Source organism: Nycticebus coucang, chromosome 2, assembly GCF_027406575.1.
Source record: "Nycticebus coucang isolate mNycCou1 chromosome 2, mNycCou1.pri, whole genome shotgun sequence".
Classification (NCBI taxonomy): Eukaryota; Metazoa; Chordata; class Mammalia; order Primates; family Lorisidae; genus Nycticebus; species Nycticebus coucang.
In genome coordinates, this window is record NC_069781.1 from 86,435,268 (window position 1) to 86,461,089 (window position 25,822).

Consider the following 25,822-nt stretch of genomic DNA (forward strand, 5'->3'; position numbering starts at 1 on the left):
GATTTCCATGATGAACAGAGAATAGTAAGGTTAGGATGAGGATTAGAGAGCAGGCACATGTATAAATAATTAGGTCTTATGATTTCATTTAGGCTTTGGCTATGTGAGGCAGGCAGTTCTTTTTTTTTTTTTTAATTGCAGCTATCTAGAGACAGAGCACTGGGGTAGCTCTGCAGGAATGTTTTTAGGGCTGTATATACAGAGATGCCAGTGAGACTCCTGCAGTGACCAGAATGTGGTCATTCATGAATGGCCATCGAAACATTAAAGACTTCTATGTCTGGAAAATGTAAAATTGATTATAACTCAGTAATTATAATAATTCGATTGCAGCTCGGCTCTGTAGACAGATCTGAGATTGAGACCTATCTTCTACTAGGTTTTAAACATTAATTCTCTGCAAAATGCCATTCAGACTCTTCCTTTCTTTTTCCGTCTTATTTTCCCCATCTCTTTTAGAAGTGACAGTTTGAAGTCATGGATTCAAGTTCAGACTTTATAGATATGCTCACATTTGATTACAGGGAGGAGAGTTTTCAGTGCTTCTCTCTAGAAGAGGGACACTGAGTCTTTCCCAAAAGATTGGTTTTCAGTCTGCCCATTGCTCTTCCAGTTGCACTGGCAGAAACCAAAAACCTCTTTTTAAAAAAAGAAAATGACATTTATATATTTTCTTTCTTTCTTCCTTTTTTTTAAGACAGAGTCTCACTTTGTTACCCCCAGCTAGCGTGCTGGTGGTATCATTTTAGCCCACAGCAACCTTAGACGTTTGGGTTCAAGGTTCAAGCAATCCTCTTGCCTCAGCCTCCTGAGTAGGTGGGACTGCAGTTGTCCACCATGATGTCTGGCTGATTTTTCTGTTTTTAGTAGCGATGGGGTCCTGCTCTTTCTCAGGCTGGTCTCGAATTCTGGAGCTCAAGGGGTCCTACCACCTCAGCCTTTCAGAGTTCTATGATTACAGGCCTGAGCCACCGTGCCTGGCACAGGTGTTAATTTTCCACTAGCTATCTTTAAAAACAAAGGTAAAGAATGGCAATTTGTCAGGACAGATGGCAAGAGGAAGCAAGTTACTTGTGCACATGGACAGGGTATAGGAGAAGGGTAGATTCCTGGTATTTAATTAGAAAGCCTACAATTTAGATGACCGCTGCATATTGGTGGCAAGCCACTGCCCCAAAGAGCACTGACTCTTCCCTCTTCTGTCCCTGTGGGCAGAGAGGTTATTTTCATTGCCACTTCACCAACATCCTACACAGCAAATAGTGCTGCAGACTTAGGGGTTGGGAGGGGACCAAGGGCATTCCTCGAAGTTTAAGGGCAAATTTTACTGTTCCATTGCCTGCTTTCCCTCATCTGAGCCCTCATATTCATAAAAAGATAAAGTGATCTTCTGGGCTTCCATCAATGAAAAGAGTTAAAAAAAAAAGTTTTTGGGCCTGTGCCGTGTCAGAAGTGGGCGTGGGCTTGGACTTTGGAAGGGCTGGAGGGTCAGTATATAATTTTTAGGAGTGTTGTCACAACCTTCACTGCCCCCAGTAGAACCTTGACAGACAGGGGGATTTCCACAAGAATGGCCCTGTAATTTACCATATTTTAATTACACCTCCAGAAAACCACAGCTTTTCATTTGTCTGGTCTCATCATTCTCTGGGGAAATCCAAAAGGATCCCATTCTCTTGAGCCCTTCTTCCTCTTCTCAAGGTCTGAGCTGGTTTGGGAAATACCTTGACATTTCTTTGGGTTAAAATTTTCCCCTGGCTTTTTGGGAGTCTCTTGGATTCCTTTGATCCTTCTAGACCCTCCTGACTTCTGTCTAGCTCCTTCTTTCCATAAATAATCTCTACTTTCCAGACTAGGCCATGCTGGAGAAGGAACTCATCACCTCAGCTGCCTGGACTGAGCCATCAGGGAGATGCCAAGTTTGGCCCTGGAATTCAGTGGGCGGGTAGAGGCATCCCATGCCACATTTCTGGGGCCACTAGCAAGCTTACTTTCATGATTAGAAGGTGGATTTTTAGGAACACAATCTACGCCTTTTGAAGTAGTGCTGCTGGGTGTTGAGGATCTGATTAGGGAAATGACTTCCAGTTTAAATGCTATAGTCTTAGTGAACGTATGATCTTGGAAGAAATGAAATGTTTGTACATGTTGTTGGGTCTCTTATAGATGGCTTCTCTGAACTTGCTTTCCTCTTTTTGCTTCTGTTATAATTTGAGATTGAACTTGAGTCTCTTGTGTGTGCTACCTGAGAAAATGTGAATCCTTTTGTCTTTGAAATGAAGAGGGGCTTAGTTTTCAAAGATACTGCTGATTCTTTGTTATTTATCTTTTCCTCTTGTGTTTTATAATCCTCCCATGTACAGAGTTTGTATTATTATACCAGAGTTCCTAGAATTAACTAGCAATAGTCAAATACCCCCAGCTACAAATACCCGCCCTGTGTATTTATCGAGTCAGCTTTGATTGAGTTTAAACTCAATTCTGTCTCTAGTGATTCTCTTTTCCTAAGTACTGTGTTTATCCTTGTTTCTTTATCAGGCCTAAAAGGCCTAAAAATGAAGGACGTTTTTATCATAATGTCTTCTTGCTGGGATGTGTCTTTATAGAGCGAGGACTAAGCCTAGGTCATTTTAAATATTCTGAGAAAATTTTCTTGTTGCTAATAGTACCAGGTAGCTAAATCTGAAAATTTTCTGTTTAGTCTCTAAACACTGGTTACACACATTCAAATATTAAATGTTGTGACCTGGTGTTTTTCCAAACTGAATGGTGATCCAGTCGATTATGAACTCAGTATAGTTAGTCGTGACTAGTATTCTGAAAGAAAGAAAATAGAATAAAACCAAAAATGTCAGAGTGAATCACTCTAAAGATACAATTTTTTTTTAATAAAACCTTTTTGAAGTTTTATGAGTATGTGTGTGTGTCCTGGGCTCTAAAGTGAAATACTTTTCTTCCTGTGGTTCTCAAAAGAGTTTGAAAAACCTCTAGGCCTCAGAGGTGTTCAACTTGCAGCCTGCAGGCTGATTTTGTGAGGACTTTTTTTTGCTTATCTGTGGTATCCGGTATCACAAAAAACAGACCTTTATTTTGCTAATCAGCTTTCATTTGTGTTTGTGTATTTACTGTGTGGCCCAAGACACCTCTCATTCTCCCAAAGTCTAGGTAGGAAAGAAAAAAGGTTGGACAACTCTGCGGTTTGCTCTGGCCTAATCTCTCACCATTTTCTACCCAAGCTTCAGGCACTTTGATTTACCAGATGTTCCTAGACCACACACTTCCTAGCTCCAGGCCCTGTGTGTCTTTCTACTGCACTTTATTCTGGGATTCCCCCAAGTTGCCCCTCCGTGCGTGGGTGACTACTATTATCCTTCCAAAATCAAAGTAGATGTCCTCCCCCAAGACAGCCTGCAGTGACCCTGGGAGTCCCTTCACTGGCTGTGTTACCCTGCATGTCTCTGTACTCAGTTTTGTGGGTAGACTTGGCATTGTAGCTACTTCACTTCCTACCACTGTTTTTCATGGCAAGGTCGGGGGGGAAAAAAAGAAACAGCACTCTGGGAGGACAAGGGGTGGATCTCCTGAGCTCAGGAGTTCAGAGACCAGCCTGAGCAAAAGACACCTCATTTCTTCTACAAATAGAAAAACTAGTCTGGTGGAGTAGTTGGGGCGTCCCAGAATAAAGAGCAGCAAAAAGTCGCCCAGGGCCTGGAAGTAGGAAATATGGTCTAGGAACATACCGTAAATCAAAGTGCCTGAAGCTTGGGTAGAAAATGGTGAGAGATTAGTCCTGGCTATTGGGGAAGCTGAAGCATGAGGGTCACTTGAGCCCAAGAGTTTAGATATTGCTGTAAGCCACGCAACCATAGCACTCTACCCAGAGTGACAGCGTCAAACTCTGTCTCAAAAAAAAAAAAAAAAGGGTGCTGTCTGTGGCTCAGTGGGTAGGGCGCTGGCCCATCTACTGAGGGTGGCAGGTTCAAACCCGGCTCCGGCCAAACTGCAACAAAAAATAGCCGGGTGCTGTGGCAGGCGCCTGTAATCCCAGCTACTGGGGAGGCTGAGGCAAGAGAATTGCCTAAGCCCAGGAGTTGGAGGTTGCTGCGAGCTGTGTGACACCATGGCCCTCTACCAAGGGTGATAAAGTGAGACTCTGTCTCTACAAAAAAAAAAAAAAAAGAAAAGAAAACAAAGGAGGACTCATATTAATAAATACTTTGTGGATAAATAAAAATATAAGTGACTTGTAAGTTGTTCTCCAACAGGACATTACATGAGAACACATTTTCCAAGTTGTGTATGGAATTCTTTCCATTATAGAGAATTTAGAAAATAAAGAAGAAAATAAACATGACTCAGAGTTCTGTCATCCAGAGATAACTTTTAATATTTTGGTGTTATTTCTTTCTAGCTTTTCTTACTAAAACTTGTTTTATATAGCTGATTGCACATATAACATTACTGTTAGCCTTTTTTACATAACAACAAAACATAATAAGTATATCCTGCAGAAGTTAATTTTTGAGGGAGATGATAAACTTTGTTTTTTGCAGTTTTTGGCCAAGGCTGGATTTGAACTCCCCACCTCCGGCATATGGGGCCTGCGCCCTACCCCTTTGAGCCACAGGTGCCGCCCAGAGAGATGATAAACATTTAAAAAAAATATTAGGCTAAAAAAAAAAATGAATATTAAGCTAACCCGTATTCCAACATGTATACATTTACATGTTTATGTGTTTTTTTTCTGTAATTCTATATTCATAGCCATAGACTTCAAAAATGACAATTTAAAATTCATATTTAATTTTTTAATAGCTCTTAAGGGACATAATGTTAGAAGCTATGCTTTATTTCTTAACAGAAGCATTAGGGGGTCTCTTGCTGGGATACTATTAATGAAAAATTCCCTAATGTATAGGACTAGGATTTTTTTTTTTTAATTATTGTTGGGGATTCATTGAGGGTACAATAAGCCAGGTTACACTGATTGTAATTGTTAGGTAAAGTCCCTCTTGCAATCATGTCTTGCCCCCATAAAGTGTGACACACACCAAGGCCCCACCCCCCTCCCTCCGTCCCTCTTTCTGCTTCCCCCCCATAACCTTAATTGTCATTAATTGTCCTCATATCAAGATTGAGTACATAGGATTCATGCTTCTCCATTCTTGTGATGCTTTACTAAGAATAATGTCTTCCACGTCCATCCAGGTTAATACGAAGGATGTAAAGTCTCCATTTTTTTTAATGGCTGAATAGTATTCCATGGTATACATATACCACAGCTTGTTAATCCATTCCTGGGTTGGTGGGCATTTAGGCTGTTTCCACATTTTGGCGATTGTAAATTGAGCTGCAATAAACAGTCTAGTACAAGTGTCCTTATGATAAAAGGATTTTTTTCCTTCTGGGTAGATGCCCAGTAATGGGATTGCAGGATCAAATGGGAGGTCTAGCTTGAGTGCTTTGAGGTTTCTCCATACTTCTTCTAGAAAGGTTGTACTAGTTTGCAGTCCCACCAAGAACTAGGATTTTGATAATACTCTCTCAGTGAAGACAGACACCAGGAATAGGCCCCCAAATAATGTGAAAAGGTACAATAATTAATAAAAGCTAACATTTATGGGCCCATACAGTGCATCAGAAACCATACTCAGCATTTTACAAATTTTAATTTCCTTAGTGTCATTCATTCCCTGGGTGCCAACATTGCTCAGATCTTTCTGAACATTGCTCTTTCTGAGCAGTGTTCAGAGCATAGGCTCTGGAGCCAGATGGCCTGGGTTTAAGCCTCTTTCCTAGCTGTGTGAGAGGCTAGTTGCTTACTCTCTCTCACTCAGTTTTCTTGTCTGCAACATGGGGTTAATAGAGTATTTACAAATCATGAGATTGTTTTGAGGATTAAATAAGTTGCTGAGAGTTAGTGTTTCGCATGATGTCTACCCCATGGTCAATGTCCCATAAAATGTGAATTTAGAAGGGTAATTTTTTTTTAGAAAGATTATTTTTTTCTTCAAGATTTTAATGTTAGGGAATCTAGTATTAGTCTCTAATCTTGGATATATGGAGTTGCTGACCAACCAATCATTTTATATTGGAGAAGGCCACAACCCAGATTGGTTTGGGGTGAGAGGCAGATTTGGAGCTGCAGTTTTTCACACCATGGCATGTGCTCCTTTTATCTGGCTTCTTATTTACAGGAAAAAGGGAGCACAGGATAGGGGCAGTGGACCTTAATTGTAAAGGGCCAGATAGTAAATATTTTAGTCTTTGTGGGCCATAATGGTCTGTGTTACAATGCCTCAACTCTGCCATTGTATATTGTGAAAGCAGCCACAGACAAAAAGCAAATGATGGCTGTGTTCCAATAAAACTTTATTCATAGGCACTGCAATTCGAATTTTGGATCATTTTGATGTATCATGAAATATTATTTTTCTTTTCATTTTCCTCTCATCTGTTTAAAATGTAAAATTATTCCTAGCTTAGGGATCACACAAAAACAGGAGTTGCTGTCATGGGTCAGCCCTTGGACTGATCTTGCCTTGTGCAGAAGGTGGCATGACCAGTGTAGCCTTTTTTTTTTTTTTTAATTCCAATGATTGAAGTAAAAAATTTTCTTCTATTATTCACCAAGATTTCCTCAAATTAACTTTGTAGGCAGTTTGTCCTGGGTTAAAGTTTTTAGGGACCACTGCTCTGTCTCTGATTTTTACCCAGTCAAGACATAGTTGGCAAAGAGCTCGTCATTTGAAATTTTGAACACTGCTCTTTGTGATTTTTGTTTTATGCCATGAAGGAGAAATAAATTAACTAGTGGGTACAGTCCCTCAAGATGCAAAAGTAACCAAGTTTGCTAAAAGGCACTGAAAAGCATAAGCAAAGAAAAAAATGGATTAGAAAGGCACACTGTTAATAAACAGAACCCTCTTGTCAGAAAACACACTAGCTACTGTTTTTAACAAGTCTGCTATTCCTGCAGCTGAAATCAAGACACGTTTCAAATTCTTCAGGTTTTTTTTTTTTTGTTTTGTTTTCCTTTTTTGGACTGGCTAGGGAAAGTGGCCTGGAAGGGTGATGTTATAAGAAGGAGGAGTAAAAATGTCATGTTCATAGACTTTTCTACTAGTTATGTCCTTTAAAGGTATATATGCAAGTAGAATTGAAGATATATCTCCAAATAGAATTGATGGAATCTGGGTTAATTCAAGAACGTATAAGGGAAGACATTTATTCATTACATCAGAAACTCTTGGACATTGCTGTGCACACAGTATGATTTTCTTTCCAAGGATTATAGCATCTTTTTATTTCCAAGAGCAGTGGGCTTTTGTGGAATGATGCCAATAGAGATCTGGGCCAAGAAGCCTGTTCTGAGCTAATCACCTCATTTATGGGCTTTGGAATCCACAAAGCCCAGGGGATCCTGTGTTGGCGCAACAGAACACCACAGCTGCTTCCTGTCACCCTAGGAATAAAAAACAGTGGCCTTGACTCTTGCATACTGTCACATGAACTCATCTGTTTTGTTTTTGAGTAGAAAACATCCTGTTTCATCATGAATGTTTAATAGAATAATTTAAATATACTTAGTAGAAATAACATCAATACTTTTACTTACCCCGAGAATATTTGGAGGCGGTGATACAATTTTTCTTTATACCCCTGGGGTATAAATCAAGAAGGTTAATACTCCCTGTGTGTTCTTAGACAACTAGGAGAAAACTATAGGTATATAGTAAATTTTTTTTTTTTTTTTTTGTAATTTCTGGCTGGGCCTGGGTTTGAACCCGCCACCTCCAGCACATGGGGCCCGGGGCCCTACCCCTTTGAGCCACAGGCGCTGTCCTTTTCTTTTTTTTTTTTTTTTAATACAATTCTCTTTTGATCAAATAATTCTCTTCGTCTTCTTTCCTCCTGAGAACTCTGAGACTAATTATAACTATCTCCTTTTGGGGGAGATGAGAGAATATTGTTCTGTTTTGTTTTTTATATACAGGCTGAATTTTGAAATTCACAAAGTAGAGGAAATATCTTTACAGAGTTTTGTAGCAAATTCCTAATTTGATCAGATAGTCTGGAGCAGTTGCTTCTAAACTTCTTTTGACTTTGACAGAAATTCACCTTAGCTTTGCATTTCTTCAAACATCTGTCATTTAGCTTTGGCTGATTGGCCCAATGGTAGAGTGCCTACTTCAGTATCATTCCCAACGTACCCACACCTCTTGAGTAAGGATTGTAGATTGCATAGGTAACCCTTCTGCCTAATCATTGTAGCAGTACCAGTAATGGAAACAAGGCAGCCATATGGATTTATTTAACGGAACTTATTCTGAATGTGTGTTTCATATTTTGTGCATTACATACCAAAAGGCTCTCAGTTGAAAGTATAAATGTATTATATGTTTACTATTAGAAGAGCAAACTGTTGTAATACTTGACAATGCTTTAAGTCTGTTAATTTTAAGTCCCAAAATATATATATACATTTTAGTATATTAAGTGTAAAAAATTGGCTCTGCGCCTGTCACTCAGTGGTTAGAGCACCGGCCACATGCACTGGAGCTGGTGGGTGCCAACCCAGCCCGGGCCTGCTAAACAAACAATCAAAAAAAAAAAAAAAAAAAGCCAGCATTGTGGTAGGTGCCTATAGTCCCACCTGCTTGGGAGGCTGAGGCAAGAGAATTGCTTGAGCCTAAGAGTTTGAGGTTGCTGTGAGCTGTGATGGCATAGCAGTCTACCAAGGGTGACATAGTGAGACTCTGTCTCAAAAAAAAAAAAAAGTAGAAAAAATTGTAGGTTATAGATTGAGAATTAATTATGAGAAAGTGCAGTCGTTAATAATTTTTTTGGGGGGAAACCATTGTATTCTTGTTGGGATTACCTTCAGTGAATGTGCTCCAACATCATTAAACACATCTTCAAGCCCTGGAAATGAAGAGAAGGCAGGTCTTGACCCCGTTGGTTCCCATTAGGGAGGAAGAAGAACTTACTAACATGCTGGGAAGATAGCACTGGTGGTAGCCAAGTGGGCAGAATTCGTGCAAAAGTGTCTTGCTTTCTCACAGACCTCATTTCAGAGAGAGCATTTTTTAGTTTTGCAAAAGTCTCATCAGGCTATAGTTGACAGTGCCAAGGAATTGTAGTTTTTGCCCTTTTATGTCAAATTTTAAAAATGGTGTACTTGAATCTTAATAATGAGATTATAATCATAATTGAGTTTTAAAATAAAATTTCACATCTATTCTTGTATCCCAGTAGTTCATTCTGTTGAAGGTAATAATTAGCTTTGGCATACATTGATTTTTAATATTTGGCCATTTGGCATTATGCTAGAAATTATGTATTTAGTAATTTTCCTTAATATTTAGCCATGTACCTATTCATTCCCAGTGAAATAAAAATTTCACAAAACCATAATTACTTCTGTTAAATACAGTGTACTCTGCTCTTTTCGGTCCTATTTAAGTTTTTTCAATAGCCATTAAATTAGTTTCCCAATTTATTAAAAAGTCATGACCCACAGTTTAAAAATATTGAGACTCACTGTGCTTTGGGGAAGTAAGACAGGTAGGGATTATTATTATTATTGTTATTATTGAGACAGAGTCTCATTTTGTCACCCTTGGTAGAGTTCCGTGGCATCATAGCTCATAGCAACCTCAAACTCTTGGGCTTAAGCGATTCTCTTGCTTTAGCCTCCCTAGTAGCTGAGACTATAGGCACCTACCACAATGCCTGGCTATTTTTTTTTTTTTTGCTTAGCAGGTCTGGGCAGGGATGGAACCCACCAGCCCTGGAGCATGTGGCCAGTGTCATAACCACTGAGCTACAGGTGCCCAGCTGGTAGGGATTTTTTTTTTTTTTTATTGTTGGGGATTCATTGAGGGCACAGGAAATCAGGTTACACTGATTGCATTTGTTAGGTAAGATCCCTCTTATACTTGTGTCTTGCCCCCGTAGGGATTATTTTTGTATAATTTTAGTTCTATAAATGCTGGGAAAGATTTTCCAGTTATGTTCATGTCGAAAAATGCAACTTAAAATCTCAAAGGCATCTTGGGCGGCGCCTGTGGCTCAGTGAGTAGGACGCTGGCCCCATATGCCAAGGGTGGTGGGTTTAAACCCAGCCCCGGCCAAACTGCAATAAAAAAATAGCCGGGCGTTGTGGCAGGCGCCTGTAGTCCCAGCTGCTCGGGAGGCTGAGGCAAGAGAATCGCGTAAGCCCAAGAATAGAGGTTGCTGTGAGCCGTGTGACGCCACGGCACTCTACCCGAGGGCGGTAGAGTGAGACTCTGTCTCTACAAAAAAAAAATCTCAAAGGCATCTTAAGACTTATGAAAAATGAATTAATGAGTGGAAGACATTATTCTTAGTAAAGCATCACAAGAATGGAGAAGCAGGAATCCTATGTACTCAATTTTGATATGAGGACAATTAATGACAATTAAGGTTATGGGGGGGGAAGCAGAAAGAGGGATGGAGGGAGGGGAGTGGGGCCTTGGTGTGTGTCACACTTTATGGGGGCAAGACATGATTGCAAGAGGGACTTTACCTAACAATTGCAATCAGTGTAACCTGGCTTATTGTACCCTCAATGAATCCCCAACAATAAAAAAAAAATAAAATTAAAAAAAAGTAAATAATAATGAATTAATGATACTGCCATACAGTTTTCTCTAGTAGCTGTCCTAGTTTACACTCCCCTAGCAGTGTCTGAGAATTCCAGTTGTTCTGTTTTTGTTAATACTTAGCATCGCCAATATATTTTTTTAAATTAATAGGCTTTTTTTTTTTTTTTTTTGAGACAGAGTCTCACTTTATCGCCTTCGGTAGAGTGCAGTGGCGTCATAGCTCACAGCAACCTCCAGCTCCTGGGCTTAGGCAATTCTCTTGTTTCAGCCTCCTGAGTAGCTGGGACTACAGGTGCCCGCCACAACGCCCGGCTATTTTTTTGTTGCAGTTTGGCTGGGGCTGGGTTTGAACCTGCCACCCTCGGTATATGGGGCTGGTGCCCTACTCACTGAGCCACAGGCGCCACCCTAATAGGCTTTTTTTAAAGAACAGTTTTAGTTTCATAGCAAAATTGAGTAGAAGGCACAGAGATTTCCCGTATGTTCCCCCTGCCACATTCAGAGCTCCTTCATTACCAACATTTCAGTGATACATTTGTTAGAATTCATGATCCTGCATTGACACATCATTATCATCCAAAGTCCATATTTACATTGGGCTTGTCTTATGCTTTCTGTGGGTTTGGACAAATGTATCCATCATTAGATTATCATACTGAGTAGTTGCACTGCCCCCCAAATCCTCTGTGCTCCATCTATTCGTCCTTTCCTCCTCCTAACCCCTGACAACTTTTGATCTTTCCACTGTCTCCATATTTTTGCCTTTTCTAGAATGTCATAGTTGGAATCACACAATGTGGAGCTTTTTCAGCTGGCTTCTTTCACTTAGAAATAAATATGCATTTAAGTTTCCTCCAGGCCTTTCTGTGGCTTGATAGCTCATTTCTTTTTAGAGCTGAGTAACATTCCATTGTCTGAATGTACCACAGTTTGTCCCATTGTCAATATTTTTCATTTTAACTATCATAGTGGGTTATAATAGTTATCATAGCCATTTTAAATGCAAGCCATCTAAATATCTCATGCTTCCCAGCATTCTTAAACAGAAGGTAAATTGACTACAGTTAATTGAGGTCTGATATTTTGAATGGTCATTCCTCTTGCTGTTAATTGTATGTCTGTCTCTTACAGTGAGCTGTCCCTTTTTAATGCTGTCTTGGTGGCTTTCTCCTCCTCCTCTTCACCAGCAGAGAATAAAATGGATTAGAAATTCCATGTTTGAATTCATAAGGTTCAAGTCCATCTGAGTGGTGTTCCAGGGTCTCAGAAGTGCACTGATACATATGTTTGCATACCTCAGAGCCGAAATTTCTCTAATTTTTTTTTTTTTTTGCCTGTAAAAGACCCTGTTCCAGAACCACAGCATGCCTTCCCTGCCATGTATAAGGGTTCATTTGTGGAGTCTGGGGTCTAATTCCAGAGGAGAGTACAGAGTGTGGCTGAAGACTAAGTGGATCACCCCTTCTCTGTAGGGGTTGGAGAGAGAAGGGAAGGGCCTTCCTGGCAAGGTGAGGCGCCAGGGACCCAGAAGCCAGCAGGCGCCTGCTGCTGCCTCTGCTGTGATAAGAATGTGCTTATCTTGCTTATAAAAGCAGCCCGGCCCTGCTCAAATCCTTAATGCTGTTCCCATGCTGGTTCTTACGAAATTCTTTTCAGCCTCAGTTCAGGTGAATTCCAGGTCATTTATGTCATCTTCTCAGATTTACTTTATCTCTTCACTGTGCTTTGATGAGAAAATAATCAAACTTGGTAGAGCCCGAAGAAAGCATCTAATTTAGCCTCTTTGCATATGCAAGAACAAATAAATTTGGAATTCATCAGTGCCTGCTCTTGATAGCCTTTTAAGATGTTTACTGTTTTTTAGACGTCTGTAAGGAGGATAAATTAGATTACCATAATTTCTTCTCCTCAATACTCTGTAAAACCATAAACTTACAGAACATTACTTAATATTGAATTAAACGTGATGTAAAAATGATCAGTGAATTAATAAATATTATTAAATATTGTTCTCTTGAGAGACTATTTAGGGTTGTTAAACTGTAATTGTGAAAGTCATCTGCTTCTTTCACCGTCTGTGGCTGTTTCTATTGCATTCTTGTGTTTCTACTTGACCCAGTTTTGAGAATGGAGTAAATTAAGGCCCAGAACTTTTATAATGCGTGAGTTAAAAAGGATTCATAAGAGGCTAATGTTCTAATTTTAACCAATAAATAGGATCCTCTATGGGAAAGGGTTTTCTACAGCAGCTAGAATGTTCCTTTCCTTAATAGTCTAAGGAATTGCTGTTCAATGTTTAGTATGCAAATAAATCTCCCACTTCCTTTCAGTTGGGGACGTTTCAAGTAAGATAATCACAAAAGATGCCATTATGAAAGTCAGTGGTTTAGTCATACTCCATGTATTCGTTTTCAGGTTTTTTATTTTTTTTTTGAATTTTACTCAAGCCTGTAAATTTGGCATTGGGTCTTGTTTCCAAAATTAGCCTTAGCACATCTCATTGCTGCCTTACCTCAAAGGAACAAGGAGTTTCTGTCATTATTGATTTTGGTCACAAGTGGACTGCTTCCTTGTATAACTTCTCTTTGGAAAGTTCAAAGTCATCAAGGTAACTGATCTCCCCTCTCAGACAGTCAAGTCAGCAGAAAATTCTTTTCTCTTGATAGTTCCTCCTTCTGCTGAGTATTTCCTTTCAGGGTGTGTGAATGTGGGTAAAAACCAAACTCCAAAGTTTTGACCTTTCCTTCTGCCTGTTAACTTCTCCAAAAAGAGATGCAGCACTAGACAGCTGATGGCAACACAGTGTCTTCTTGGAGACACCCTAAGTCACAAGGCATCCGAGCTGTTCTTATAAAGGAAGATGCTTAGAAGAAGGAAAACCGTATTGTTACTGTTTTCATTGATTATAAAAGTAGTAGACAGCCCATGTAATGAATGTAAACAATACATGTAAAGTAGAATGTGATGGACCCCCACAACTGGTGCTGTCATTAAAGGGTGTGTGTGTGTGTGTGTGTGTGTGTGTGTCTTATTTATATCAACAGAATGGTACTTGGCTTTGCCATATGATCTGGGTTTCTTTTTTTTTTGTAGACTCTTTTCTTGGTGTCACTGTAGCATTTTTTTCACTGACAAGTAAAAATTATATATGTTTAGTATGGTATACAACATGATGTTTTGATACATGTACATGATGGAATGTCTAAATCAAGAAAATTAGCATTCGCATTGTCGCATGTACTTTTGTGGGGAGAACACTTAAAATCTATTCTCTTAGCATTTTGAAGTATATAGTATATTGTTATTAACTGAAGTCACCAGAATATAGGAATTCTCTTATTCCTCCTGTCTAACTGAAATTTCATATGCTTTGACCAGTATTTCCTCAATCATTCCACCCCCAGCCTCTGGTAACCACCATTTTACTCTGTTTCTATGGGTTCAACATTTTTAGATTATATGTATGAGTGAGATCTTCAGTGTTTGTGCCTCTGTATCTGGCCTATGAGGTTGGACAAGTAGGTTTGCAACTCATCCTAGAAAAAGTGCTACATAATTCATTGCTGAATATCACTAAGGTCACCTTTGAAGTACTGGTGACTGTAATGATATTCAGCAATGAGATTATGTAGGTTGCACTTTTTCTAGGATGAGTTCAGGAACTTAATTGTCAGACTTCTATGATGACAGTTCTGACGACTATTCTAGAAAAAGAGTTCTAAAATTGCCCTGAAGGGTGGACAAGGTGCTGGTGTAGATACATAGCTTCCCAGGGTGAGTACCTTGGAGGTGACCGTAGTGATATTCAGCTGTGAGATATGTAGCACTTTTTCTGGGATGAATTCTCGAACTTAATTGTCTGACCTGGTATTTCACTTAACACAGTGTCCTGTTATTTGTGCACTTTTCCCTGTACTTGTTCTTTTCACTTACGTGCACTTGGCCTTCTGTATCTGCGGGTTCTGTATCTGTGGATTTAACCAACTGGGGAACAAAATTATTTGGGGAAAAAAACACAGTAAAAAATAACAATACAGTAATAAAAAATATACAATTACACAGCATTTGCCTTGTATTAGGTATTATAAGTGATTTAGAGATATTTCAAGTATATCAAAAGATGTTATGTAGGTTATGTGCAAATACTATGTCATTTTGTATTAGGGACTTGAGCATCAGTGGATTTTATTTGTTTATTTCTGTTTCTCCAACATTTTTTGTCAGCATTGATGGATTTTAATATCCAAAGGATCCTGGAACCAATCCCCTGAGAATACTGAGGGATGACTATATTCATTTTACAAATTTTTCTATAGTTCATATGGTATACCAAGTAGGTGTGGGAAAATTGAACAAGTTAGAGTTCCTGCCCTCAACTGAGATAGGCCAGCAAATCAGTGGTTATAATCCAGAGGGTTACAGAGATGCTGCAGAAGGGCGTGCGAAGAGACATTATTTGGCAGGAGCTCAAGACTGTGGCCTTCTTGCTCAGTCATTGCATCCTCTTCTCTGTTTTGGGATTTAATAAAATCACAGGCTTCTCCAATAGGTCCTTTCTTCTTGCACCATGGTATTTTCTTTTCTTTTGGAAAATATAAAATTCTAACCCATTGATTTCAGAAGAGTGCAAATCATCACATTATTTCCTTACGTTAAGATGCTTACGTTTATATTTGTAAACTTAGGTGTTAAGGTTGGAAGGGCTTTGTATTAAGACAGAATCTAAGTAGAAATAACTGAGTAGCTCCTGCTTTTAGGAGGAAATAAAGCAGATTTTCAGAATGCCTTCCGGGTGGCCAAGGTGCTTAGTTCTGAAGTACCTTTCTCACGTGGGCATTTACTAAATAAATTCTGAAGAATATAATGGAAAATGCTATTGGGAGCAGATTCATAAATGAAAGAATTGATCTTTTTTTTTTCCCCCTCTCTTTTTTAGGGCAAGTTAAAGTCTTCAGAGCTCTGTATACATTTGAACCCAGAACTGTAAGTATTTGGTTTTTAACTTTAAAATTGAAATAAAAAGCTAAGGTGATTTCATTTAGACATTTCTTCTGCCCTAAATGGTCTGCCTTTTCTTTCATAAAACTAGGTAACTGACAGGAATGAATGTGGGTCACTTCTCATGCAGTCCAGGGATGTGCAAGCTAAGCCCCTGGGTTAATTTCCATATCCTTCTAGTCCCTAGATGGTGGTATCGTCCATCTTGCAAAGCTTCTCTACATGTGATCAGACTACCTGCTTTCACATCACCAGTGACTTGCATATAAAGCACAGTGACCCTGTCTTAGTCATTCTTCCTCTTGTCTATGTCTCTGCTGTGCGTGTCTTTCATTGTTATAATTCTTGGTATCCATCCATAAATCCACCCATCCATCTAGCTCCTGTTATAGGCTTTGGGGATAGTGCAGTGACAACAGAAAGGACAATCTCATGGAGCTTGCATCCCTGAGGAGAGAGACAGGCAGTAAGTAGATGAATGGACGGATGTGAGTGTCAGGGCTAAGAGCAAAGAGGCTAATGGAGAGAAGAGTGTTCTTTTCTCTGTGAGGGTTCAGGGATGGCCTTTCTACAAAGGTGACATTCGAGAAGAGACCTGGAGGGAGGGAAGGAGCAGAGGGAAGAACAAGTGTAGGTGGTATTAGACCTTGAGTTCTTGGTCCCCAAGTCAATAGAAATTGGCACAAGACCAGAAAGACTTAGGCAGGCAGGGCTTTCCTGGGGCTTTTGGCTAAACAAAAGGGAGACAGTGCTGATTAAGGGGGCAGCCAGACTGGGTCTCTGAACAAGGGCTGGGAAAATAGGGAGTTGTAAAAAGGAAGGTGGGTGTCAGCTTTGATGTCATTGCACGTGGAGGTGGGGTTCTGTTGGTGGCTGTGTACCTGGTGGCCATGCTTCTTTATGCATCACAAGTATTGTTAGCATTTTAAATCTCCACCCCAGGCATGACTGTTAGGGTTAAAGTGAGGTTATAATGAGGGAAAGGTCAGGGTAAGGTCAGTATGGGGGTCTATTTTTGGCTTGAGGTAGTTAGATCCAGATAGGTCTGATTTCTTTGCAGCCAGGTTCCTTACCAGTTGGTGTCAGCGTCTTGGTTCTGGAAGATGTTACTCAAAAGACAGAGAATTGGCTCAGGTGCTAAGGGTCACGCTTGCAATCTCCCACTCTGGGAGGCCGAGATGGGGGAATCACTTGAGCTCAGAAAGTTGGAGATCAGCCTGAGTAAGAGCAAGGTCCCATCTCCTACTAAAAAAAATTAGTCTGTAGACCCAGCTACTTGGAAGGCCAAGGCGGGGGATCACTTTAACCAAGGAGTTTGAGGTTGTTGTGAGCTAGACTGACACCATGGCACTGTAGCCTGCACAGCAGACTGAGACTGTCTCATCAAACAAAAAGAGACAGACAGTTGGGCCCCTCTTTATATGGGTATGAGCTGAATTCCAGCAGCTGGGAGGTCATTTGTTTTTGCTCTTCTACAATTAATTAGGCTGGGTCATGTTGCCCCATGTTGCCTCCCCTTCCTATCTGAAGTGAGGCCCAAGTCTTATCCCTGTACAGTCTCACAAGCAGAATCTTGGTGGATTCCAGAGACAGCAGGGAGGAGAGTGTGGCTTGGAAAGTCGTGAATAGGGGAGCTGGTGTAGAAGGCAAGGCCAGAGAGTTGGGTTGGGCCAGAGGGTAGCTCAGGTTGGGCCTTGTGGATCTCATTTGAATTTTGCTCTGGGTAAGAATGAAAGTAGTTGGAGGGTTTTAAGTAAAGGAGTGAGGAGATAGCAAAGTTTTAGGAGAATTACTGTAGCTGAGATGTGAAACACTGACTAGGCAGTGGAAGGGTTTTGATACAGGAGTGATTGATTAGTTAGTGAAGCAGGGGATCCAGATGGAGGCAAAGGAGAAAGAAACCAGGAAGGGGAATCTGCAGCCATTGACTTCTTTCTTACACACTAGAGCCTAGAGATTTCTTTCTGTGGTCAGCTTGCTGCCATCTTTATCTGGGTTTGCCCTGGGCCCTGCTGTCCTCAGAGTCAGAAGCGCCTCAGAAGGTAGCACAGAAAAAATGGCACTGAGCATTAATTCAGCTTCCAGGCCAGGGCCTGCCTTCAAATCCCAGTCACTTTAAAATGGGAGTGAGAGTCACCATTCCACGGTGGAACCCTACCATGAGGATGGAGTGAGGTGAACATTCAATGCCTACTTCCTGGCGAGTGCCAGTGAGTGTGGCAACTAGTAGAGTCAACACGGATGTGCGTGTTCAGGCTTTGTAAGCAAAATGTTTCTGGTACAAGAAAGGGATGGTGGGCTTCTAGTTCTTCTCATCAAGAGGTTCCATTGACATGGCTCCTATGTGGGATAAGGTGGACAATGGGTAGCGTGTTAATTTGTAAGGCTGGCATAACAAAGTTTCACGGACTGGTTGGTTTAACTACTGGAAGTTTATTTTCTATCAATTCTAGAAGCTGGAAGTATGAGATCAAGGTATTGATAGGATTGCTTTCTTCTAGGGCCATTCCCTGCTTGTTAGTGGCCATCGTCTTTATGTGTTTTTTCATAACCTTTCTCTGGGTATGTCTGTGTTCTAAACTCCTCTTCTTATAAAGATACCAGTCTTTGGATTGGGGCCTATACTAAAGACCTAATTTTACTTTATATTTTTATTTCTATTTTCTGAGACAGAATCTCACTCTGTTGCCCAGGCTAGAGTGCTGTGTTTCAGCCTAGCTCATAGCAAGCTCAAGCTCTTGGGTTCAAGCAAGACTCCTGCCTCACCTTCCAAGTATCTGGGACTACAGGCACCTGCCACAATGCCTGGCTCATTTTTCTATTTTTAGTAGAGATGGGGGTCTCATTCTTGCTCAGGCTGGTCTTGAACTCCCATCTTGGCCTCCCAGAGTGCTACAATTAGCAGGTGTGAGCCACTGTGCCAGGCCTTGCTCTGCTTCTTTAGCAGCTGTGTTACCTTGAGAAAATTACTGAACATCTCTGTCACAGTTTCTCATCTACTAAATGAGAATATTAGGCCATGCACGGTGGCTCATGCCTGTAATCCTACCATTTTGGGATGCTGAGGCAGGTGGATTGCATGAGCTCACGGGTTCGAGACCCCCATCTCTAATAATAGCTGGGCACTGTGGCGGGTGCCTGTAGTCCCAGCTACTGGGGAGGCTGAGGCAAGAGAATGCTTGAGCCCAAGAGTTTGAGGTTGCTGTACCATAGCAACTCTACTGAGGGTGAAAGTGAGACTCTGTCTGAAAAAAAAAATAATAATAATAAAATAAAATAAATGAGAATATTAACAATCTCATGGGGTTTTAGTGAGAATTCAGTAAGATTAATTGTGTAAAGTTACTCTTACTGTTAAGGAGCAATGTTAGTACTGAAGGAGTAGCTGTTGCTTGCTGTATTAATGGATATTTAACAAATATTTTTGAGTTGTCGTATATTGGTTAATTTACTGCCAATCTGCTTCAGGATGGAGTTTTTCCGATGCTTTTTGCTTTCCTTCTTTAAATCTTAGTTATCATTGGATATACATGAGAAAATATACATAATTTGGTAGGTTTTAAAATATACTCTGAATTGGCTTGGCACCTGTAGCACAGTGGTTACAGCGCCAGCCACATACACCGAGGCTGGTGGGTTTGAACCCAGCTCAGGCCAGCTAAACAACAATGACAACTGCAACAAAAAATAGCTGGGTGTTGTGGTGGGTGCCTGTAGTGCCAGCTACTTGGGAGGCTGAGGCAAGAGAATTGCTTAAGCCCAAGAGTTTGAGGTTGCTGTGAGCTGTGATGCTACAGCACTCTACCGAGGACTATATAATGAGACTCTGTCTAAAAAATAAATACTCTGAATTTAAAATGCTGTTGTTTTTTAATATAGTCCCAAGGATCGTAGGCTTTGGTTAATAATGACGCCTCAAGGCCCGTGGCCTCTCCTTTTCCTCTCAATCTGGGTGTGAAAGGGGTAGTGTCTGCTAGAGCAGGTGGCCTCTGCATCCCACATCCTTCCTGATGGATTAAGTGATCATGTTGTACCTGTTGTTAAGTTTTAAATATCATCCCAGAACTAGGTTAGCCTTGCATTCATTTCTCCTTCCTTCTCTTTTCTTTTCTTGTCCTTTTTTTGTCTTGTTTTTTATTCTCTCTTCTCTTACTCCCTTTTCCCTTCTCTCTTTTCTTCTCTTCTTCTCTTTTTTTCTCTTCTTTTCTTTCAAAGTTAGGTCTTGCTATGTTACCCAGGCTGGCCTTATGAAGATATGGGCTCCTGGGCTTCCCACCTTCCGTCCTCCCACCTCTCAGCTTCCCAAGTAGCTGGGACTACAGGTGTTAGCCACCTTATCCAGGTTCTGATATTCTTTTTCTGGGTGAGAATTTCTGTTAAACAATGTTGGAAGCTCTGTTTGGTCTTCCTCCCCTGTGACCATTTCTCTGAAAGGATGGATACACCACTGCACATCTCAAACTGACCTGGCCTCCTTAAAGTCATGGGGACCAGACAAGACTGAAAGGCTGACGTGGACTCTGAGGGGCATGCTGGCATGTGCAGCAACCCAAGGAGGCCTGTGTCCAGTTTTTAGCTACTGTTCTACCCATAAGAGATAGGAACAGCCATGCCCAACCCCAGTCTTGGTGATCCATTGAACAGGTCGAATACTAGGCACCTTATGGCTCCTAGGTCTTCATGCCAACCATTTCTCATCTGTCTTCCTTGAAGGCAAGCCAGTCTTGGCAACCCTAACCCTGTCTGGTTCTTTTTTCTCCCCCAATCCTTAACCCAATGAGGTGTCACACAGCGACCTGGCTGGACTGGATAGACCAGTGTAAAGACACACCACACTGATGGGGAGAGCACAGTGTGTGCGCTGTGTGTGCTGCTTTCTAAAGAGAAACCAGCAGGGTCCTGCTCTGTCATGTAAAGTCTGCTGGGCCACCCTATGTTTGTAGCACTTGCCTAGAAGAAGGAGTTCTAGAATGGAAATCCAAAAATCCAGCTCAGCCCTGCCCTGCCACTCGGTCTGCGATTTGCACCAAATTCAACCTCTCTGAGCTTGGTTGTGCAATAGAGATTATACCCATGACCCAGCCCTGCCGACTGGGCTGTTGAGAGGACCAAACAAGGTCAAGTATGCCTTACAAGGAAAAAGGTGCTACTCTTGGGTTTTTGTACCATATTATGGAGGTGACAGTAGGGGTTGGGGAGGGGAAATAACATGTTTTCCAAGGCCACCAACTTTGGTCATGACACCATGACAACCGGTAACGGCCAGCTTGGTGCTTCTGTAAGGAAGAAAGCATACGTGGTGGTTAAGAGCATTATAATCTTCCTGATAATGTACTTGCTCCTGGTCTTGGACAAGTTTCTCATCTATAATGTGGTGATACAAATAGCACCAACTTCATACTGTAACTGGTAAGGATTAAACTAATTGATACTTATAAGTGCCTAGACCAGTGCCTGACACATAATAAATACTATAAAGCAGGAAGTTTAACCTTTCTCTCTTTTCTGTACCACGTTGTAAGAATAGGCGTTGTCTTGGGCCACACATTAAATACACAAACATTACCGAAAGCTGATGAGCAAAAATAAGTCCATGCATGCTTTTTGTGATGATATCTGACAACCATAGATAAACAAACAAACAAAAAAATCCTCATAAAATCAGCACATGGTAAGCAGGTTGCAGGTTGGACACCTCTGCTATAAAGTATTAAATAAAAATGTCTGTGGACTTCAGACTATACTATAGATCTATAGTGATCAAAACAGCCTGGTACTGGAGAACCAAGAAATGAACCCAGCTACTCATTGCCATTTGATCTTCGACAAGCCTATCAAAAATATTCAGTGGGGGAAAGACTCCCTATTTAACAAATGGTGCTGGGTGAACTGGCTGGCAACCTGTAGAAGACTGAAACTGGAGCCATACCTTTCACCATTAACAAAAATTGATTCTCACTGGATAAAAGATTTAAACTTAAGACATGATACTATAAAAATACTAGAAGAGAGTGCAGGGAAAACACTTGAAGAAATTGGCCTGGAAGAATATTTTATGAAGAGGACCCTCCCCCACCCCCACCCCCAGGGCAATTGAAGCAACACCAAAAATACGTTACTGGGATCTGATCAAACTAAAAAGCTTTTGCACAGCCAAGAGCACAGCAAGTAAAGCCAACAGACAACCTTCAGAATGGGAGAAGATTTTTGCAGATTATGCTTCCAACAAAGGTCTGATAACTAGAATCTATGGAGAATTCAAACTAATCAATAAGAAAAGACTAAATAACCCCATTTCTATGTGGGCAAGATATTTGAACAGAAATTTCTCTGATGAAGACAGCTGCATGGCCTACAAACACATGAAAAAATGCTCGTCATCTTTAATCATCAGAGAAATGCAAATCAAAACTACTTTGAGATATCATCTAACTCTAGTAAGAATAACCCACATCACAAAATCCTAAAACTACGGATGTTGGCATGGATGCGAAGAGAAGGAAACACGTCTACATTGCTGGTGGGAATGGAAGCTAATACGACCTTTTTGGAAAGAAGTTTGGAGAACACTCAAGGAACTAAAAGTAGACATACTGTTCGATCCTGCAATTCCTCTACTAGGTATATACCCAGATGATAAAAAATCATTTTACAACAAAGACATTTGCACCAGAATGTTTATTGCAGCCCAATTCATAATAGGCAAGACATGGAAACAGCCCAAGTGCCCATCGACCCATGAATGGATTAACTAATTGTGGTATATGTACACCATGGAATACTATACAGCCATAAAAAAAGATGGAGACTTCACATCTCTTATGTTTACCTTGATGGAGCTGGAACATACTCTTCTTAGTAAAGTATGTTAAGAATGGAAAAAAAAGTATCCAATGTACTCAATACTACTATGAAATCAATATATAACCACGTACACACTCATATGAATGGCAAAACATAACTATAGTCCAGAAAGTAGAAGGGAAGAGGAGCGAGAGGAGAGGGGAGGGGGATATGGGAGGAGGGAGGGTATTTGGGGGCACCTCACCTAATGTGCATAATGGTACATTTCAAAACTATTTAGAAATGAGTATATTGTGATGGATGTGTTACTTAGTTCAATGTAAGCATTTTACATTGTATATCAAAGCAGTACCCTGAACCCTATAAATGCATCAATGTACAAAGTTATGGTTTAATAAAAATTAATTTAAAAAATAAAAAATAAAAACATATCTTCACAGCCAAAAAAAAAAAGTGGAGAATTTATTTTTTCTTTTTATTAATTTTGGGGGGGCTCTAAGTTAACAAATCTGAAAACTTTCACAAATAGATAATGGTTTTTCTAAACTTTTCATAAAATATTTGCATAAACCAACAAAATTAATGCCCTCAGAATTATATGTTACCAAGAGCATATGGAATGGGAATGGGAATATATGATCCAAAGTTTGTGCTCATGGCTGGCACAACCCAGTGGACAACAGCTTAGTTGTTCTTATCTAAGATTCTTGGATCTTCAAGGAGAGAGGAAAGGAGGAATGTGATTAAAAACTAAAGAATAAGTTGGAAATAGAGAAGTGCTTACTTTATTTTATCAGTGTTTATTCCATTTCTGTTCCATGAATATGATGCCAGGAATTTAAAAGCAGCTCCTCATCAAACAGTTTACATCAAGTATCTTTGTAGTAGTTTCTTAATGGAAAATGTGAATATTACAGGTAAAATTGGTTTTTAAAATCATGAAAATGCCTTGTCTGTGGATTTCTCAAAGTAGCATATAGCAGATGTTGATCTTAAAGTGTTTCAGGATTGAGGGCTTGTTTATGAGAAAACCAAGCTTTTGGCTATTTTTCATGGTTTTAATTCTAGATGCTTATCCTTTTATGACAAAATATATATCACTTTTTGGAAGCAGTTTTAATATGTAAAAATGTCTTGCTTTTGTTGTGGAAGAATATAAGATGTGTGTGTGGAGGGAACTCTTACTTGTTTCATATGGAATTCTTTGAAGTTCAGTATCAGAAAAGTTCAGTCTTCTATTCATCTATTAATTTGTCAATAATGTTTTGTTATATGGGTTACAAGCTGATTTAAATATATAAAAACCACATTGTTTAAGATTTGCAATCTATATAATTAAATAAATCATTATATTTTACTTCTTAAAAAAATCACATGGGGTCAAACCTTTTTTTTTCTTCTAGCCAGATGAATTGTACTTTGAAGAAGGTGATATTATTTACATTACTGACATGGTAAGCCCAGTCAAAATTTTACAATATTATATATGTACTAGTGATATATAAGACTGTTTTATGTAGCTGTATTATTGTAAATTATTTAAATGTATATGTATATAGAAATATATATGTACAAGTCTATCCATTTTAGCACGATTTATAGTAGCATAAGATTAAAAGTGGCCTTTTCCATCAGTAAGACAGTAACTGAATAAGCTTTGGTCTGTCCACAAATAAAATATTATGCAGCTTTGGAAAGGAGTGAGGAATATCTCCATTATACTATTATGGTGTAATTTTAGTGAAAAAAGAGCAATGTGAAAAAATGTAGGTATTATGACCTCTTTTATCTAAGGAAAAGTGAGAGGATATACATATGCCTATTTTTCTCAATTTAAAATAAAAAGTCTGGCGCTGAGCAACTAGGGCATCAGCCACATACACCAGAGCTGGCAGGTTCAAACCCAGCCTGGTCCTGCCAAATAACAATGACAATTACAACCAAAAATAGCCAGGTATTGTGGCAGGCACCTGTAGTCCCAGCTACTTGGGAGGCTGAGGCAAGAGAATCGCTTAAGCCCAAGACCTGGAGGTTGCTGACCTGTGATGCTACAGTGCTCTACAGAGGGTGACATAGTGAGACTTTCTATCAAAAAAAAAAAAAAAAAATTATACCTTGTTTTGAAGACTTGACTTTGGAATTATATAAACTTTTACTTAGTTATAAAATTAAATAGTAAAGGCTCAGCGCCTGTGGCTCAAGTGGCTAAGGTGCCAGCCACATACACTTGAGCTGGCGGGTTCGAATCCTGCTCGGGCCTGCCAAACAACAATGATGGCTGCAACCAAAAAATAGCCGGTTGTTGTGGCTGGCGCCTGTAGGCCCAACTGCTTGGGAGGCGGAGGCATGAGAATCGCTTGAGCCTGGGAGTTGGAGGTGGCTGTGAGCTGTGATGCCCAGGGCAACAGCTTGAGGCTCTGTCTCAGAAAAAAAAAAAAAAAATTAAATAGTAAAAGGCAATCCCTAAAAGTTAAAAGCAGAATGAATTCAATTAGCTTAGTTGTATCCTGGTAATTGGTACAATCACACAAAAAGGAAGTATTCCAAGTGTCTTTAAAACTTAGCAGTTTGGGGCGGCGCCTGTGGCTCAAAGGAGTAGGGTGCCGGCCTCATATATTGGGGGGTGGTAGGTTCAAAACCAGCCCCGGCCAAAAACTACAAAAAAAAAAAAAAAAAAAAGAAAAACTTAGCAGTTTGATCGAACATCCCTAGTAGAATATAGATGAAGTACAAAAAGAACTGCCAAAGACAAATAATTAAACTGTTTTATTTTCATTTTTTAAATAATTTTTTGTTTTGTTTTTGGGGACAGAGTCTCATTCTGTCGCTCTGGGTAGAGTGCTGTGGTATCATAGCTCATATCAACTTCAAACTCTTGGGCCCAAGCAATTCTTTTGCTTCAGCTTCTGGAGTAGCTGGGACCATGGGTGCCTGCCACAATGCCTGAAAATAAACTGTTTAAATCATGATCATGTTAGAGAAGTGTTGGTATTGCTAATTCTAAGACTGTTGCATGTGTATTGTGGTTTAGAGCAAATGAGCCATTAGATCAGTGATGTTGATAAACCAGGATTTTCAGAATGGCAAAAAGGGTATACAGATGTAAGATTAATAATGTTAAGTAAAAAAAAAATAATAATAATAATAAGGTTAAGTAAATGCTATGTTGTCTTTCATTTGAATTGGAAGGATTGTTGTATTTTATCTAAAACGAAACAAAGTAAAATTATTTCCTGGTCTGCTTTTTGACAGGGCCTACAAAAAGTGACCCACCCAATAATAATTATGTTATTTCTTTCCTTTGAGAAATAGCCGGTACCAGCTCTGAGGCAGCAGATGTACATGTTAAATCTAGAATATTTTATGATTAAAAAACAAAGACGCTCCCA

General features: G+C 39.9%; 1 protein-coding gene across 1 annotated transcript in view; it reads left to right on the plus strand.

The window, feature by feature from the left end:
- OSTF1 (osteoclast stimulating factor 1) overlaps nucleotides 1-25,822 on the plus strand; it is a 58,927-nt gene that overhangs the window by 11,708 nt on the left and 21,397 nt on the right. The window contains exons 2-3 of the mRNA XM_053575479.1: nucleotides 15,568-15,614; nucleotides 23,837-23,887. Coding sequence (XP_053431454.1) covers nucleotides 15,568-15,614; nucleotides 23,837-23,887 — 98 coding nt within the window. The remainder of the gene's footprint in view (nucleotides 1-15,567; nucleotides 15,615-23,836; nucleotides 23,888-25,822) is intronic.